Raw genomic sequence first — 12,988 nt, forward strand, 5'->3', positions numbered from 1 at the left:
TATAGACGAGCAAGAGAGGTATGTGGCTTCACCCAAAATGATGTTGAAATTTTAGAAATAGCGTTGTCTTGCAAAGAAATTCACTGTAGATGATACTGATTTATCCAATGGAATGCAAAATGAGAATAATCAACAGTGTGAGTCAAGTATATTGAAACATACAGCAGATGCAGATCAGCTGCAGCATTTTATTTAGAGCAAAATTTGAATAAAAATTCTTACATAAGTTTATCTAAAGATTGTAAAATGAGAAATGCTCCCATTTATCTCTGCTATTCAGGAATTTCCAAAGCTTTGTCCGAATATCTACCAAATGGTTACGATATTTCCGAGGTACAGATTGTGGTATCCATGCAGGAGATATTAAATAAAACTAGTGAGCGACTTTGCAATGCAGTTGCTTTCGATTGGAGTGTCAACGACTTGATTGATTTAACGCTTTCTGTAACTGTAGGGTTCGATAGTTCTTCAGGCCATAAAAATGTACATCAAAAATGTAAGGATGCTGTAAATGAAAGCGAAGCTTCCGAGCACTCCCTCTTCGTTACAAGCTTCATTATCATTAAAATAAGCTCTAATAAGTCTGATGGAAAATCATGGATCAATCCAACTCCTCAAAGTGTAAGGCTTTGTCGACCATTAAGGATTGCATTCGAAAAAGAAACAGATGATTCGACCATACGTGAATACAATCGATTAGAAAATGAAATAAAGAATCTCAGTTCTTATAAATTTAGTCTGTCCAATGGAAAAAAAACATTTGCGTTTCTTATGAAGTTACACAAACTCTTTTTGATGGCAAATGTTTAAATGTAATAGTGGGAAATAGAGCAACCAGTAGATGTCCAATTTGTAAGATAACGTCTCAGTTTGGAGAATTTGTCAATAATTTCACTCCTGTTGCTGAATCACTGAAGTATGGTTTGAGATTATTGCACGCGGAAATGAATACATTTGATCATCTCCTAAACATTTCTTATAGAATGCCATTCAAAACGTGGGATATTCGAGAACCGCTAAAAGATTCGTCTATAATAATTATGTGCATGATGTTTTCCCCGTCAAAACGATCAACGTTGATTCAATGCTGATTGCAATATTGATTTCAGTCTGAAATCAGCGTTGATTCAGTATTGAATCCACGTTGAATCAACGTTGAATCAACATTGAATTTGTCCGAAAACGCAACGTGGATTCAGCGTTGATTTCAGGCTGAATTCAGTGCTGGATTTCAGGGTTCAATCAGAGTTGAAATAAATAATTGTAAAAAAAATATCGCTAAAACCTGGGCTCGAACCCGAGACCTTTTGAATAGTAGACGAATTACTTGACCACTTAGCCATTTCGACACTTACATTTATATCTCATAATGTAACATAAACGGAATCCTATAGAGAATAACCGAAAATTAACCTACTCTATCATGATTTTAATAATAATACTGGACTGGACCCTCAACTGGACCTCTCTGTGCTCTCGGGAAGGTACCCAGCTTCGAGACTATTTGCCACCTATAGGTTTCCGTGTATTTTATATTATGAGATATACATTGAAAGTGTCGAAATGGCTTAGTGGTCAAGTCGTTCGTCTACTAATCAAAAAGTCTTGGGTTCGAGCCCACGCCTTGGCGGTTGTTTTAACAATTTTATTTCAACCCTGATTGAACTTTGAAATCTAGCACTGAATTCAGTCTGAAATCACCGCTGAATCCACGTTGCGTTTTCGAACAAATTCAATGTTTATTCAACGTTGATTTAACGTGGATTCAATATTGAATCAACGCTGATTTCAGACTGAAATCAATATTGAAATCAGCATTGAATCAACGTTGATCGATTTGACGGGGTTATTTAGAGCCTTAAACAACTACCTCATTAATCAATAAATGCTATTAATGTTTTTTAGTAATTTATACATTCTACGATTTTCAGAGCGACGTCAAATTCGAAAAAGAGATGTGCAGAAAAAAGTTTTCATTGATTACGGAGTTAGAGTGGACCAAGTATTACAAGGCCATGGAATAACAAATACTGGAAATATAGCTCGTAGATGTTTTGAAGATCCGAAAAAATTTGCAAGGTCATTGGAAATTAATGAAGATTTGGTTCAAAATATTGTAACTATATTAACTTTATTTAAATGCAACAAGGAGCTTAAATTAGACCAGTTAGAAAGGTTCTGTATAAATACATATCAACTGTACTACAATACGTATTCATGGTGTCGAATGAATCCAACGCTTCATAAAATTTTAATGCATGGATGTAAAATTGCCAGGCAATTTCCTATACCTTTAGCATACTATGCCGAAGATGCTAATGCGTCTTGGCATAAGTTTTATCGCAAAAATATGACAGAACACTCCAGACAGACAAGTAGATTAGCACGAATTCCGGATGTATTTATAGAGCAGTGCATATGAGTGATCCAAAACTATCTTTGATGTTCATAGGCAATCGAATAAAATTAGCTAAGAAGCACAATTCCTTCAAAATGCACAGGCATTGAACTATATAAAAGAAACGTAAGTTTATTTACGAATTTAATTTTGTCGTGAGCTCAGAATTATGATTTCATCCTCAATCTATTTTATAGGCATATTATGAACGAAGAAGAGTGGGAAGAAGAAAATCAAAACACAAGTGATGATGAAAGTAATATGACTTATAATAATTCTGATGAAGAATCTATAATGTAATTATTATGAAATAATAGAAGGTTATCATATTAATTGGAAATGGAATACTTATATCACAGAGTTATTATTTCGTAGCTAATTGTTACTATATAACGTGTAAATACTATAGCGTTAACATGTAATGTAATAGCCTAGGTTACATAATTATATATATATATTTATGTACGTTATATGTTGTGAGAATAACAATATTTTATTTTATCAACAATTTAATGTGTGTTAACTTTGAAATCTTTCATGCTACAGAAAGTCCCGGATTCACGTTTCTTAGTACAATAGGTCGAAATAGATGAATTTTTAGGTTATGTCTACAGGAGGCATTCTTTCCCAACGTTACACCCCTGCTGCCCACTTTTTATTTCATCTAAAAATTTTCAAAAAAATGTTAAATTTTGTAGAAAATTCTCAGCTTTCGAATGGCGAGTGGCAAAATCACTAGTGTTAATCGGATTATCCTGAAAATTCAAAAAAACCGTAAATTAAGGATGAAAAATTTATTGTAATGGCATCCTACTAATTCTGAAGTTGCTATACGAGTATTATCCAATAGGTAACAGCCTCTTTTCACTATAAAATACCTCGACGAACCGTTCAAATGGTCTCAAATTGGTTCTGGATAAATTTGGATCCTGAAAATAGAAAAAAAATGACAAAAAGTTGTTCTTTCTGTGAAGTTATGACAATCTTGGTGTCAGAAAGAGGTATTAGACAACCTTTAGTTAACTTACAAATTTGAGAACACGTTGGAAGGTTCTCAACATCACTCCTGGTTTTGCCAAAAAGCCAAAATAATAATGCGAAGATTCATTTGAAAAATAGAAAAGATAATGACTATTTTTGTGATGATAATTCATCAATCGGATAAATTTTTCAGAAATGTCTCCACTATGAAATATGAATGAATTGATGTGACTCATAGTCAAATTCATAAATTTGTTGCATTGTAGTTCATCAGAAACAGGCCTGAGAGTTGAAATAGATCAATGAAACTGAGTGTTATTAGTAGTCATTTTTTAAAACTGTTGGTTACAATATATCTTTTCTATGTTATGCTTCTAATATCTCCTGAGCTATTATACTCTATTTTTTGAAAACTTGATATGAAAATGTCGTTGTAGCGCCATCTTCAGAGTATCTTTTGATCATCATTTCTGTGTTATTAATGGGTATGAAACAGTGTTTCTTTAGAATTTCTGGAACTGGTGGAGCAGCATCAAATCTTTTGTTCAAAAATCTTTTCATTTTGTTGTGATCTTTGTCATTGTAAGATAGTACATGAATATTTTTGGAATTTTTCTGAGCCCAGTCGATAAGTTTCTCGAATGTAATAATGGCGTCATTTGGTTTACAAAGAAGACTAGCTCGTACAGCTTCTCTTTTGAATACAGCACCTACACCATCAGAAGCCCCTTTACCGTGTGCAGTAGCATGAAAGTGCCATTCTGCTCGGACACCAAAATCCTGTTCATGATACATAAGATTCATCATCTGGTATTTATTTTTAAAATGCTGTTTAGCTCCATCGCTAAAGTAGATAACTTTACTCAGCTCAGAATTGATTTTTTTCAATTCAGGGACCAGCAACTTCTGTACAGTATATACTGCAGCTGTGTCATGGAGTGTACTATTTGACAAGAAAATGAAACTTTTGTGCTCAATTTTCAACCCATTTTTGTAGTAACACACGATAGGAAAGACTGTGCATTGGGAATTATTGAAGTGGAATCCTTGCGATGCCTCTTGTGCAACATATTTGTAATTTTCAGAAAAGTCTAACACTACGAGAAATTCTCTTTCTTCTAAATTCTCTTTCTTCTCCTGATAGTATCGAGACTGTTGTTTTGCTATGAAAGAATGAGGTTTTAGTTTGATTAATTTTTCACATAATTCATCAACGAATTCAGATGACGAACGGATTTGTGTTTCTAAAGTTGCTCTGTCAGTAGTTGGCAACGGCCTGCCATTCTTAGCAGTTATATCTGCCAAAACGCCTTTTGAAGCTTTTAAATCTCTAGCTTTCTTCGCTAACTGTCTTGAACAGTTAAATTCTCGACTAGTTTTATTAAGACTCCATGCATCTGGAACTACTGTCAAAATCGTTAATCTCAAAGGATCATTGATATCAAGAGTAGAAAACTTTGCTTTCAATCCATTAAACAGATCTTCCAACTCGATTTCTCTTTGTGACTTGACGTTAGCTTCCATTCGACTAGAAGATGATGAGGATACCCCTGGAGATTCAGGAATATTTTGTTCAGATTTATGAGGGTTCAGCGTCAGATTCATAAAACTTGATGAGTCAAACAAACCTTCATCCATTCGGGGATGTTTAATTTTCCTACACGAAGCACATATTTTAGCATTATCTGGAAAGCTTGGAAAACTTCGTTTAACCCCAATCGAAATACGCCGAAGATCTTTTCCTTTATGTCCTTCCAAATCGTAGGGATTACAACACCTATCACTGCGAATATTTGACATGTTCAAAACTATTGAGATTGTGAGATTCAGAAAGCTAATGAGATTAGTCCTGAGAAGGACCGTTGAGAGTAGTCGTGAGAAGGACTGTCGAGACTAGTCCTGAGAAGGACTGTTGAGAGTAGTCGTGAGGAGGACTGATGAGAGTAGTCCTGAGAAGGACTGTTGAGACTAGTCCTGAAAAGGACTGTTGAGACTAGTCCTAAAAAGGACTGTTGAGACTAGTCCTGAGAAGGACTGTTGATACTAGTCCTGAGAAGGACTGTTGAGAGTAGTCGTGAGGAGGACTGATGAGACTAGTCCTGAGAAGGACTGTTGAGACTAGTCCTGAAAAGGACTGTTTAGACTAGTCCTGAAAAGGACTGTTGAGACTAGTCCTGAGAAGGACTGTTGAGAGTAGACGTGAGACGGACTCGTGAGAAAAGTCCTGAAAAGGAGTCTTGGGCGTAGTCCTGAGAAGGACTGTTGAGAGTAGTCGTGAGAAGGACTGTTGAGACTAGTCCTGAAAAGGACTGTTGACAGAATTTCTATAGAGATCTGATAAGTGTAGTCCTTGAAACGACAGATTATATATTTCTGGAAAGTACTGACGAGATGGTCCTGCAAAGAACTCAACGAATGAACTTAAAAAATGAAGTATGATTTCACATTGGCCAAATCTCTCAACAATCAATTTCAAATAAAATTATTCAGAATGATGTTTTGCAGTATACACCTATGTTTTCAGAGCAGAACCAGTTAAGTCAACCAGACTTGTGTAATCAGGAAATTCAAATCATACCCGGATATTCTATTGAACATTTCATCTTGAAGATTTAGCATTCATGTACTCACGATTTTTTATTCGTGTCCATGTAATCCGATAAAATATTAGACTTATCTTTTTACGTTGGGGATTAAGATATGTGTGAGATTTAAGTGTAATAATATTTCGTTAGTTATATCATACTTTTTGGTAACAAAGTTTCATTCTTGTATCAAAATTATCCGACTGATGAATTATCATCACAAAAATAGTCATTATCTTTTCTATTTTTCAAATGAATCTTTGCATTATTATTTTGGCTTTTTGGCAAAACCAGGAGTGATGTTGAGAACCTTCCAACGTGTTCTCAAATTTGTAAGTTAACTAAAGGTTGTCTAATACCTCTTTCTGACACCAAGATTGTCATAACTACACAGAAAGAACAACTTTTTGTCATTTTTTTTCTATTTTCAGGATCCAAATTTTTCCAGAACCAATTTGAGACCATTTGAACGGTTCGTCGAGGTATTTTATAGTGAAAAGAGGCTGTTACCTATTGGATAATACTCGTATAGCAACTCCAGAATTAGTAGGATGCCATTACAATAAATTTTCCATCCTTAATTTACGTTTTTTTTTGAATTTTCAGGATAATCCGATTAACACTGGTGATTTTGCCACTCGCCATTCGAAAGCTGAGAATTTTCTACAAAATTTAACATTTTTTTGAAAATTTTTAGATGAAATAAAAAGTGGGCAGCAGGGGTGTAACGTTGGGAAAGAATGCCTCGTAGGTAAAAAAAATCATTCATTAATTAAAAAAATAGTATATGATTGTCTCAAAAATTCCCAATTATTTTAAAATGCATTTTTATGGCATATTAATGCATTAATAAGTAGCTAAAATATCGTTTTCTTAAAATTTTGTACTTTTCATAGGTGCCCCGGCTCGACATCATCAGAAAACAATATTCTGATATTTTTCCCTATATCTGAGAAGTACAACCTTTATTTGAAAACAATTTAATTTTGACAATACTTTTCCTGAAATCGCCCATAGTGCGCCGTCTATCGATCATGGCCCGTAGGTCAGTTTTTTTTTTTCTTAAAGGAATTCTTAAACCTTAGGCAATCTGTAATCTTTTATCAACTTCCATGTGAATTTCTATTGTTTGATATTTTGTTTTTGTAAACTCTCTTGAAAATTGTACTTAATGCTGAATTCTACTTGGCCTTTATTGCACTCCGCACGAAATTCTCTGACGCTAGAAATTTTTATTTTGTATCCCGTCATCGACGATCCTGAACACCTAGACATTATCTATTTGCATTTCGTAACTTTACTTTCTCCTGGCGAAATATCTTTCAGATATTATCAGGATATTTTCATAATATATATTTCTTCACATAAGACGTTATGAATAACGTCAATAATAGTAAACTGTGCAAGAGGGGGGTCGGGGGCGTGGAGGGGGGGGGGGGCTATTTCTAACTAGGGTGAGATTTGAGCACTTGTCTCCGTCTCGTGCACACCACGGAGGAAGAGAGAAGGAGAAGCAACTCCCTAGGCCGCGGCAAGCAAAAGCGGGTCGCAGTTTTCGCCAGAGATCGAGCCGTAACCTCACTGGTTATAGCGCCATCCGACGGGCGGAAGACAGAAGCTTCCCTATTTTTCTGTTACCGACTGCCGCAATTCGCTGGCATGTGCGGCTATTGCTAGGGATGTTAGAAACAATTAATATTGATAAATAATTGAATGTAAATTATAAATAAACAAATTATAAAGATTGTGTATGATGGCTATTTTATAAAGTGCATGGCTGTTGAAAAAACGACAAGGGGTTGTAGGTTTCATCAGTAAGAACTATATATTTTGTTTTGTAATTTCTATTCCGGGCTTAAATATAAATTATAATATTATTTAACAATTAAAAAAAAAGCTACTCAGTTGACAAGTCACTTTTTTGACGGTAATTTTTTTGTTCCTGATTTTCTTGTATTGGAATGAGTAATTTTATTAACATTATTTCGTTTTCTTGGCTTTTTTGCTTGAATTCGCTCATCGTGATTTTCAAGCACAATTTCGTCTCCCTTCCGTTTATTTGATACGTTGACTAGCTTGGATAATTTACGATTCTCTTTTGATTTTTCTTTTTCAATATTGTCATTTTTGTTTGCTTGTTTCGTTATAAAAAACATGCGCGTGGTTAAAAAGAAAGAAACTATTTTATGAGTGATACTCATTTGATGTTCTTCGCATCCAAGCAAGGGAAGAGGAATTTCCAAGTTCTCGAGAGCATCAGTAATTTTAAAAATAGTATCCGCGCTAACTTCTCCCGTATTCATCACTTGCAACGTCGCTCGTTCCAAAATTGATATTAATTTAAACAATTTTTCGGATGGTTTAATTAAGTAACCACGACTTCGCATTTCGATGAGTTTATAATATTCTGGAGAAGTGTCATTTGCACCCAAACGTAATGATGACAAACATTCTTCGCAGCTGACAGATTCATTTTTTTTAGTTTTCATTGCAGCAAATCGACTTGCTCTTCGAGCGACAAATCCAGCGATATATGCCAATACATGGTTGTACAATGAAAATAATCGTGATCATCTAAGTGAAGAGATGCATCGCAAATTTTGTCAACGTTTAATCCCTTATCCAAAATTGTATCAAGCTGATCGTTCCACTGCTGTTTTCGTTCATCAATCTTCGGAATGTCTTTAATACCAACAATTACGTCAATGAGATCACTGTCGGTAACGTTTGATCCTTTTGGAGGTTTAATTAAAGAATATGTCGATACGAGCTTGTACATTTGAAGAAAGATTGCTGAATCGGGATGATCATTGCATCCACAGCAATGCCGCATCATTCCGAAAAATCTCTGGAAATATAAATATTTCTTAGAAATAAAATTGAATTGCATTACAAAAATAAAGGTGTACAATATCCGTACTTCTAAGTTGTCCTGGTTAAGTCTCACTGTCATCAAATATCTAAATTACATTCGCTAACGAGATAGTTGAAAATTTCGAGAGCACCTTTTAACGAAACTTTTAAGCCGTAGCACGTTTGTTCAGTGATGAATTCAAAATTATTTTTTTTATCTTTGGCTTCTGCTTCCCATTCTTCTAAAAATTGCAGGAAACTTTCTATGCTCTGTAAAATTAAAATGATGATATCAATGTCTATATGTCCGTATACGTTCGTGTCTATGTATGTATGCACAAAGCGTGTGTGACGATTACGGAAGCCCTACATAAAACTTGTAAGCTAGCGAACTTATGAGCCGATACTGCCAAAACTAGCGCAGGCGTGCGTATATACATACATAAAACACAAATTGTAAAGCTCTCTATAGTCGTCGGCAGCATCGGTTCGTAAGCTCGCAAGCTTTTTACGAATTGGAGCTGGTTCTCATACTCAGAGATTACGATAAAAAAATCGCACTTTTTAAGCTTGCGCGCGTTCACGTCTTACGAGCGTATGATGCAAAGATAATTACATATGAGCGATATAAAAAGCACATACCTTCCACATGGCGTTTCCGGGCTTTAATTCATTTGCTGGTGTTCTACAATTCAACGCTGTAATCAAAGATTTTACTCTACTGCAGAACTTTATAGTTCCGTCGCAATCACGTAAATTCGGATGTTCATCTCTCAAGATAGTCATTGCCTCAGCAACACCAAAAAACTAAAAAAAGAATAAGATAGTTAAGAACTGCGAGTGGTTACAAACAATGAAAATTTTGTTTTATCACCTGAAAAGCTAAAGCAACGTTTAATTTTTTATAAAACTGTGGTTTGATGTGTTGTTCGGTTAACTTATAATTAATTGACATGCTATATGCTGATGGATCTTGAATATCGAGTAGAGCATACCAATGATTCAGTGACACGAATCCATCTGGTGTCTACGAAACATACACGATAGAAGTCATAAATATACGTAGTCAGATATTAATATTATTGCATTTACACATTCATTTTTTATTTTTATTTATACTATACCCAAATGCGATCATATCTTTCATGTTTCGAAAAAGCGTTTCGTAAACATTTAATTAAATGCGGGAAATCCGAAAAAACCACAATCGTCAATTTGGATCTACAATGTGCTCGACATTAACGTTTTTTTCGTTTACTCCAAACTTCTCCCACATATTCCTGTTCCACGATGCGCCGTCGTTTGCGATGCCGTCTACTCTCAATCCAGCCCTTTCAGCAAGAATGATTGCCTCCGTCATTATTTGATGTAGCACTGTGCCATTTGCGCTCCCTTTACTCAGGAAACATCCTAAGGTTTGCACCCATTTACCCTTGAAAGGTTGAAACATCACAACCAGAGCATGATCCCCTTTAACAGATTTTTGATGCTCCGGTGTATATTTCCCAAGATCCGTAAAACCTTCAACTTTCAGGTTTTGACGATTAAATGCAACTGTTTTTGACAGCTTCATTTCATCGACAAGAAGTAAACCTATACAAAAATTAATTGTGGATTATGTAAATAAGTCAATCGACATATAATTCGGAAAAACTTCGATCATAGCTTACCGTGAACATCACTATCTTTCATACTGGATGTTTTGGCTTTTAGTAACTTAAATGTGCTTTCATTAAATCCATAAGCTCCTTTAATATATACGCTCTTCAAACGTTCCACCTGCAATATACGTACGTAAATTTATATATTTATACCGTGCAATGTTGCTTTATTATTTTCTGACGTACGGGCCGGAGAGAATTTAATCACGAGAGACGAGGTTGCCGCGAAACTTAAAGCGCGAATCGCGCGGGAAAAAAAAGATCCTCTGAAAAAGAGCGAGTGAGCAAGTAATCGAACGGAATGCTTATACGTGTGTATAATATTTTGGAATGTCTTTCTCTCGTCGAGGCGAGGATCGTGAGGTGCTCGAGAAATTTTTTGAAAAAGAGACGCGTGCACGCGTACATGGACTGTTGTAGCCAGCATTTTTTTTTATTGAAAATTTACTTGATAGTTTGATTAGCGATGTATATATCTTTTATTAATACGCGTGTAATACACGCCGTGACCTAAACCTCGATTTACTGCTCGCTCTCGTGCAAAAGTGCACTCGCAAAATCACGGTTTACGCACGTTGTTTCATAAAATATAGTAATATATTGTTTAAAAGGCACAAATTACCTTTTGTTTCAATCTAGCTGCTTTCGCTCTATATTTTTCACTTGAACTACAAATATTTTTCTCTTTTCTCGAGCTTCTCGTAACCTCTGAATGTCGCCTCTTCTTTTTTTCAATCGTAATCGCATTGCTCTGCATTCAGGACATCTCGCTGCTTTGGGACCTGGGGAACATTTGGAGTCGGTTGTAAAGCAAGTTTTAGTCAATACGAATCCACGACAATTAGGTGACCTGTAAAAAACAAAATAAATAATTCCGATTATCACAATTTTAATTGAATAGATCGAATATATATATGTATCATTTATATTTGTTGGTTTCATCAATTTTCTGGCAAGGAAGCACACAGTTCGCTACGTATGAAACAATTCTAGAAATATCGTCAACCGACGCAATGTTTTTTATGCCGACTACATCTACCAAGATTTCCTCGACGTAAATCTGAAAAACATTTATCGTGAATTCAAATTATTATTATATTAACATGGGTTCTTTTTCATACAGTGACTTCGAATATTCTTACATCCACACTCATGTTTGAGAAAATCACAATACGTTTAGCGATGCTTGAGTAATTTTCTTTCCATTCGGCAAACATAATGCATTTTACTCCAGTGCAAATAACTTGTGGAATCCAATTACCAGGTAATGTGACTGACTGAGCGTTGTGCATTAACGAATTACAGATTTCTACAAAATGAGTTTCTCGCAAAGAAACTGTTGTTGATTCTGTCTCTTCGTTTTCAGCATTCGCCAATGATTGGCTTTCTCGTGAAGAAACTGTTGCACATTGGATCTCGTCAATCTCACGACCATTCCGCGATGTACCTTCATCAGTTTCAAGTTGGTGTGCTTACCTCTTACAGCTTACGAGCGAATTGATATCAGAGATACTTCGCCTTGCTTTTAACATCTTTTTATTCGCCTCATCGATACTCCGTGCATTTTCCGACGAATACTCGCAAGGTGCTTTAAAATACATTTAATAATAGTAATATACTCATATCGTACTGGATTTAAATGTTATAACAGTGATAAAAATTATTTCGAAAAATCCAAGATTAAAGAAACGCGATTGTCAAGACGAAGCAGTCTGCGAAGCGATAATCGAAATAGGATTTTCATGTCGTTCAATAAGTTGATTGGCGTATGCTCGATTTTTTTTATAAATGTTGTATGTATCTGACTATAAATACCGATTTGTTGTTGTGAATTACGCTGTACGTGATCTGCAATTGTGTCTGCAACCTCCGCAAGGTGTAGCCTGTCAGGAAAAATGCAAGGCACAGCTCCTTTCTCAGTGCCGCTTTTTCTCTCTGGAGAGTTTGTTTTGTACCATCCGGAAAGATTTGCACGAATTCCTTAACGACATCTTCATTATTAAAGTGCTTTTCGCAAATGAGATTATTCTCTTTCAGTTTCTAGCCTCCAGGAATCGCACTTTTCCATGAATCCAATACGCTCTGTTAAAAAATTCAATTACTATGAACAAGAATCGCAATTACACTGGTATATTTATATATATTACTCCTAGTAACCCTGGTAAAAATAACTTATTAAATCCGATTCGAAAGATAATAGGGTTTAATTGGATTTCTTAATCCGAAATTATCGAATTAAAACCTATGTAATCGATTAAAATCTATTTAATCTGATTAGAAGTTTTAGTCGGTCTTAATCGGATTTAAACAGTTGTGTTTTTAAATAAAATGTTATATTTGTTGAAAAATACAACTGATTGAATCCGATTAAAACCGACTAAAAGTTATAATCAGATTAAATAGATTTTAATCGATTAAATTGGTTTTAATTGAATAATTTCCGATTAAAAAATCCAATTACAACCTATTACCTTTTGAATCGGATTTAATAAGTTATTTTTACCAGGGAA

General features: G+C 35.0%; 1 protein-coding gene and 1 long non-coding RNA gene across 2 annotated transcripts; both read right to left on the bottom strand.

Annotated features, from left to right (window-relative positions):
- Positions 1–7,798: 7,798 nt before the first annotated feature.
- LOC116416069 lies at positions 7,799–10,509 on the bottom strand. The gene is made up of 7 exons (XM_031922435.2): positions 10,488–10,509; positions 10,092–10,410; positions 9,942–10,038; positions 9,692–9,844; positions 9,460–9,624; positions 8,885–9,087; positions 7,799–8,812 (listed from the first exon to the last, which is right to left on the bottom strand). The coding sequence occupies exons 1-6, from the start codon at positions 10,507–10,509 to the stop codon at positions 8,917–8,919; spliced, it is 927 nt and encodes a 308-aa protein (XP_031778295.2). The 3' UTR covers positions 7,799–8,812; positions 8,885–8,916.
- A 724-nt stretch (positions 10,510–11,233) lies between these two features.
- Positions 11,234–12,563, bottom strand: LOC107981251. Its single transcript, XR_004226569.1, has 3 exons — positions 12,294–12,563; positions 11,621–12,066; positions 11,234–11,538 (listed from the first exon to the last, which is right to left on the bottom strand). It is a non-coding gene; the product is annotated as an uncharacterized LOC107981251 (long non-coding RNA).
- Positions 12,564–12,988: the final 425 nt, after the last annotated feature.

This window comes from Nasonia vitripennis (assembly GCF_009193385.2).
Source record: "Nasonia vitripennis strain AsymCx chromosome 1 unlocalized genomic scaffold, Nvit_psr_1.1 chr1_random0016, whole genome shotgun sequence".
NCBI lineage: Eukaryota > Metazoa > Arthropoda > Insecta > Hymenoptera > Pteromalidae > Nasonia > Nasonia vitripennis.

Excerpts from the sequence above, each read along its gene's own strand:
- LOC116416069 (XM_031922435.2), bottom strand. The coding sequence starts at position 10,509 with ATGAAAGATAGTGATGTTCACG. Across the intron at positions 10,411-10,487 it reads GAAAGATAGTGATGTTCACG|GTTTACTTCTTGTCGATGAA; the intron begins GTAAGCTATGAT and ends ATTTTTGTATAG. Across the intron at positions 9,625-9,691 it reads ACGTTGCTTTAGCTTTTCAG|TTTTTTGGTGTTGCTGAGGC; the intron begins GTGATAAAACAA and ends TTCTTTTTTTAG.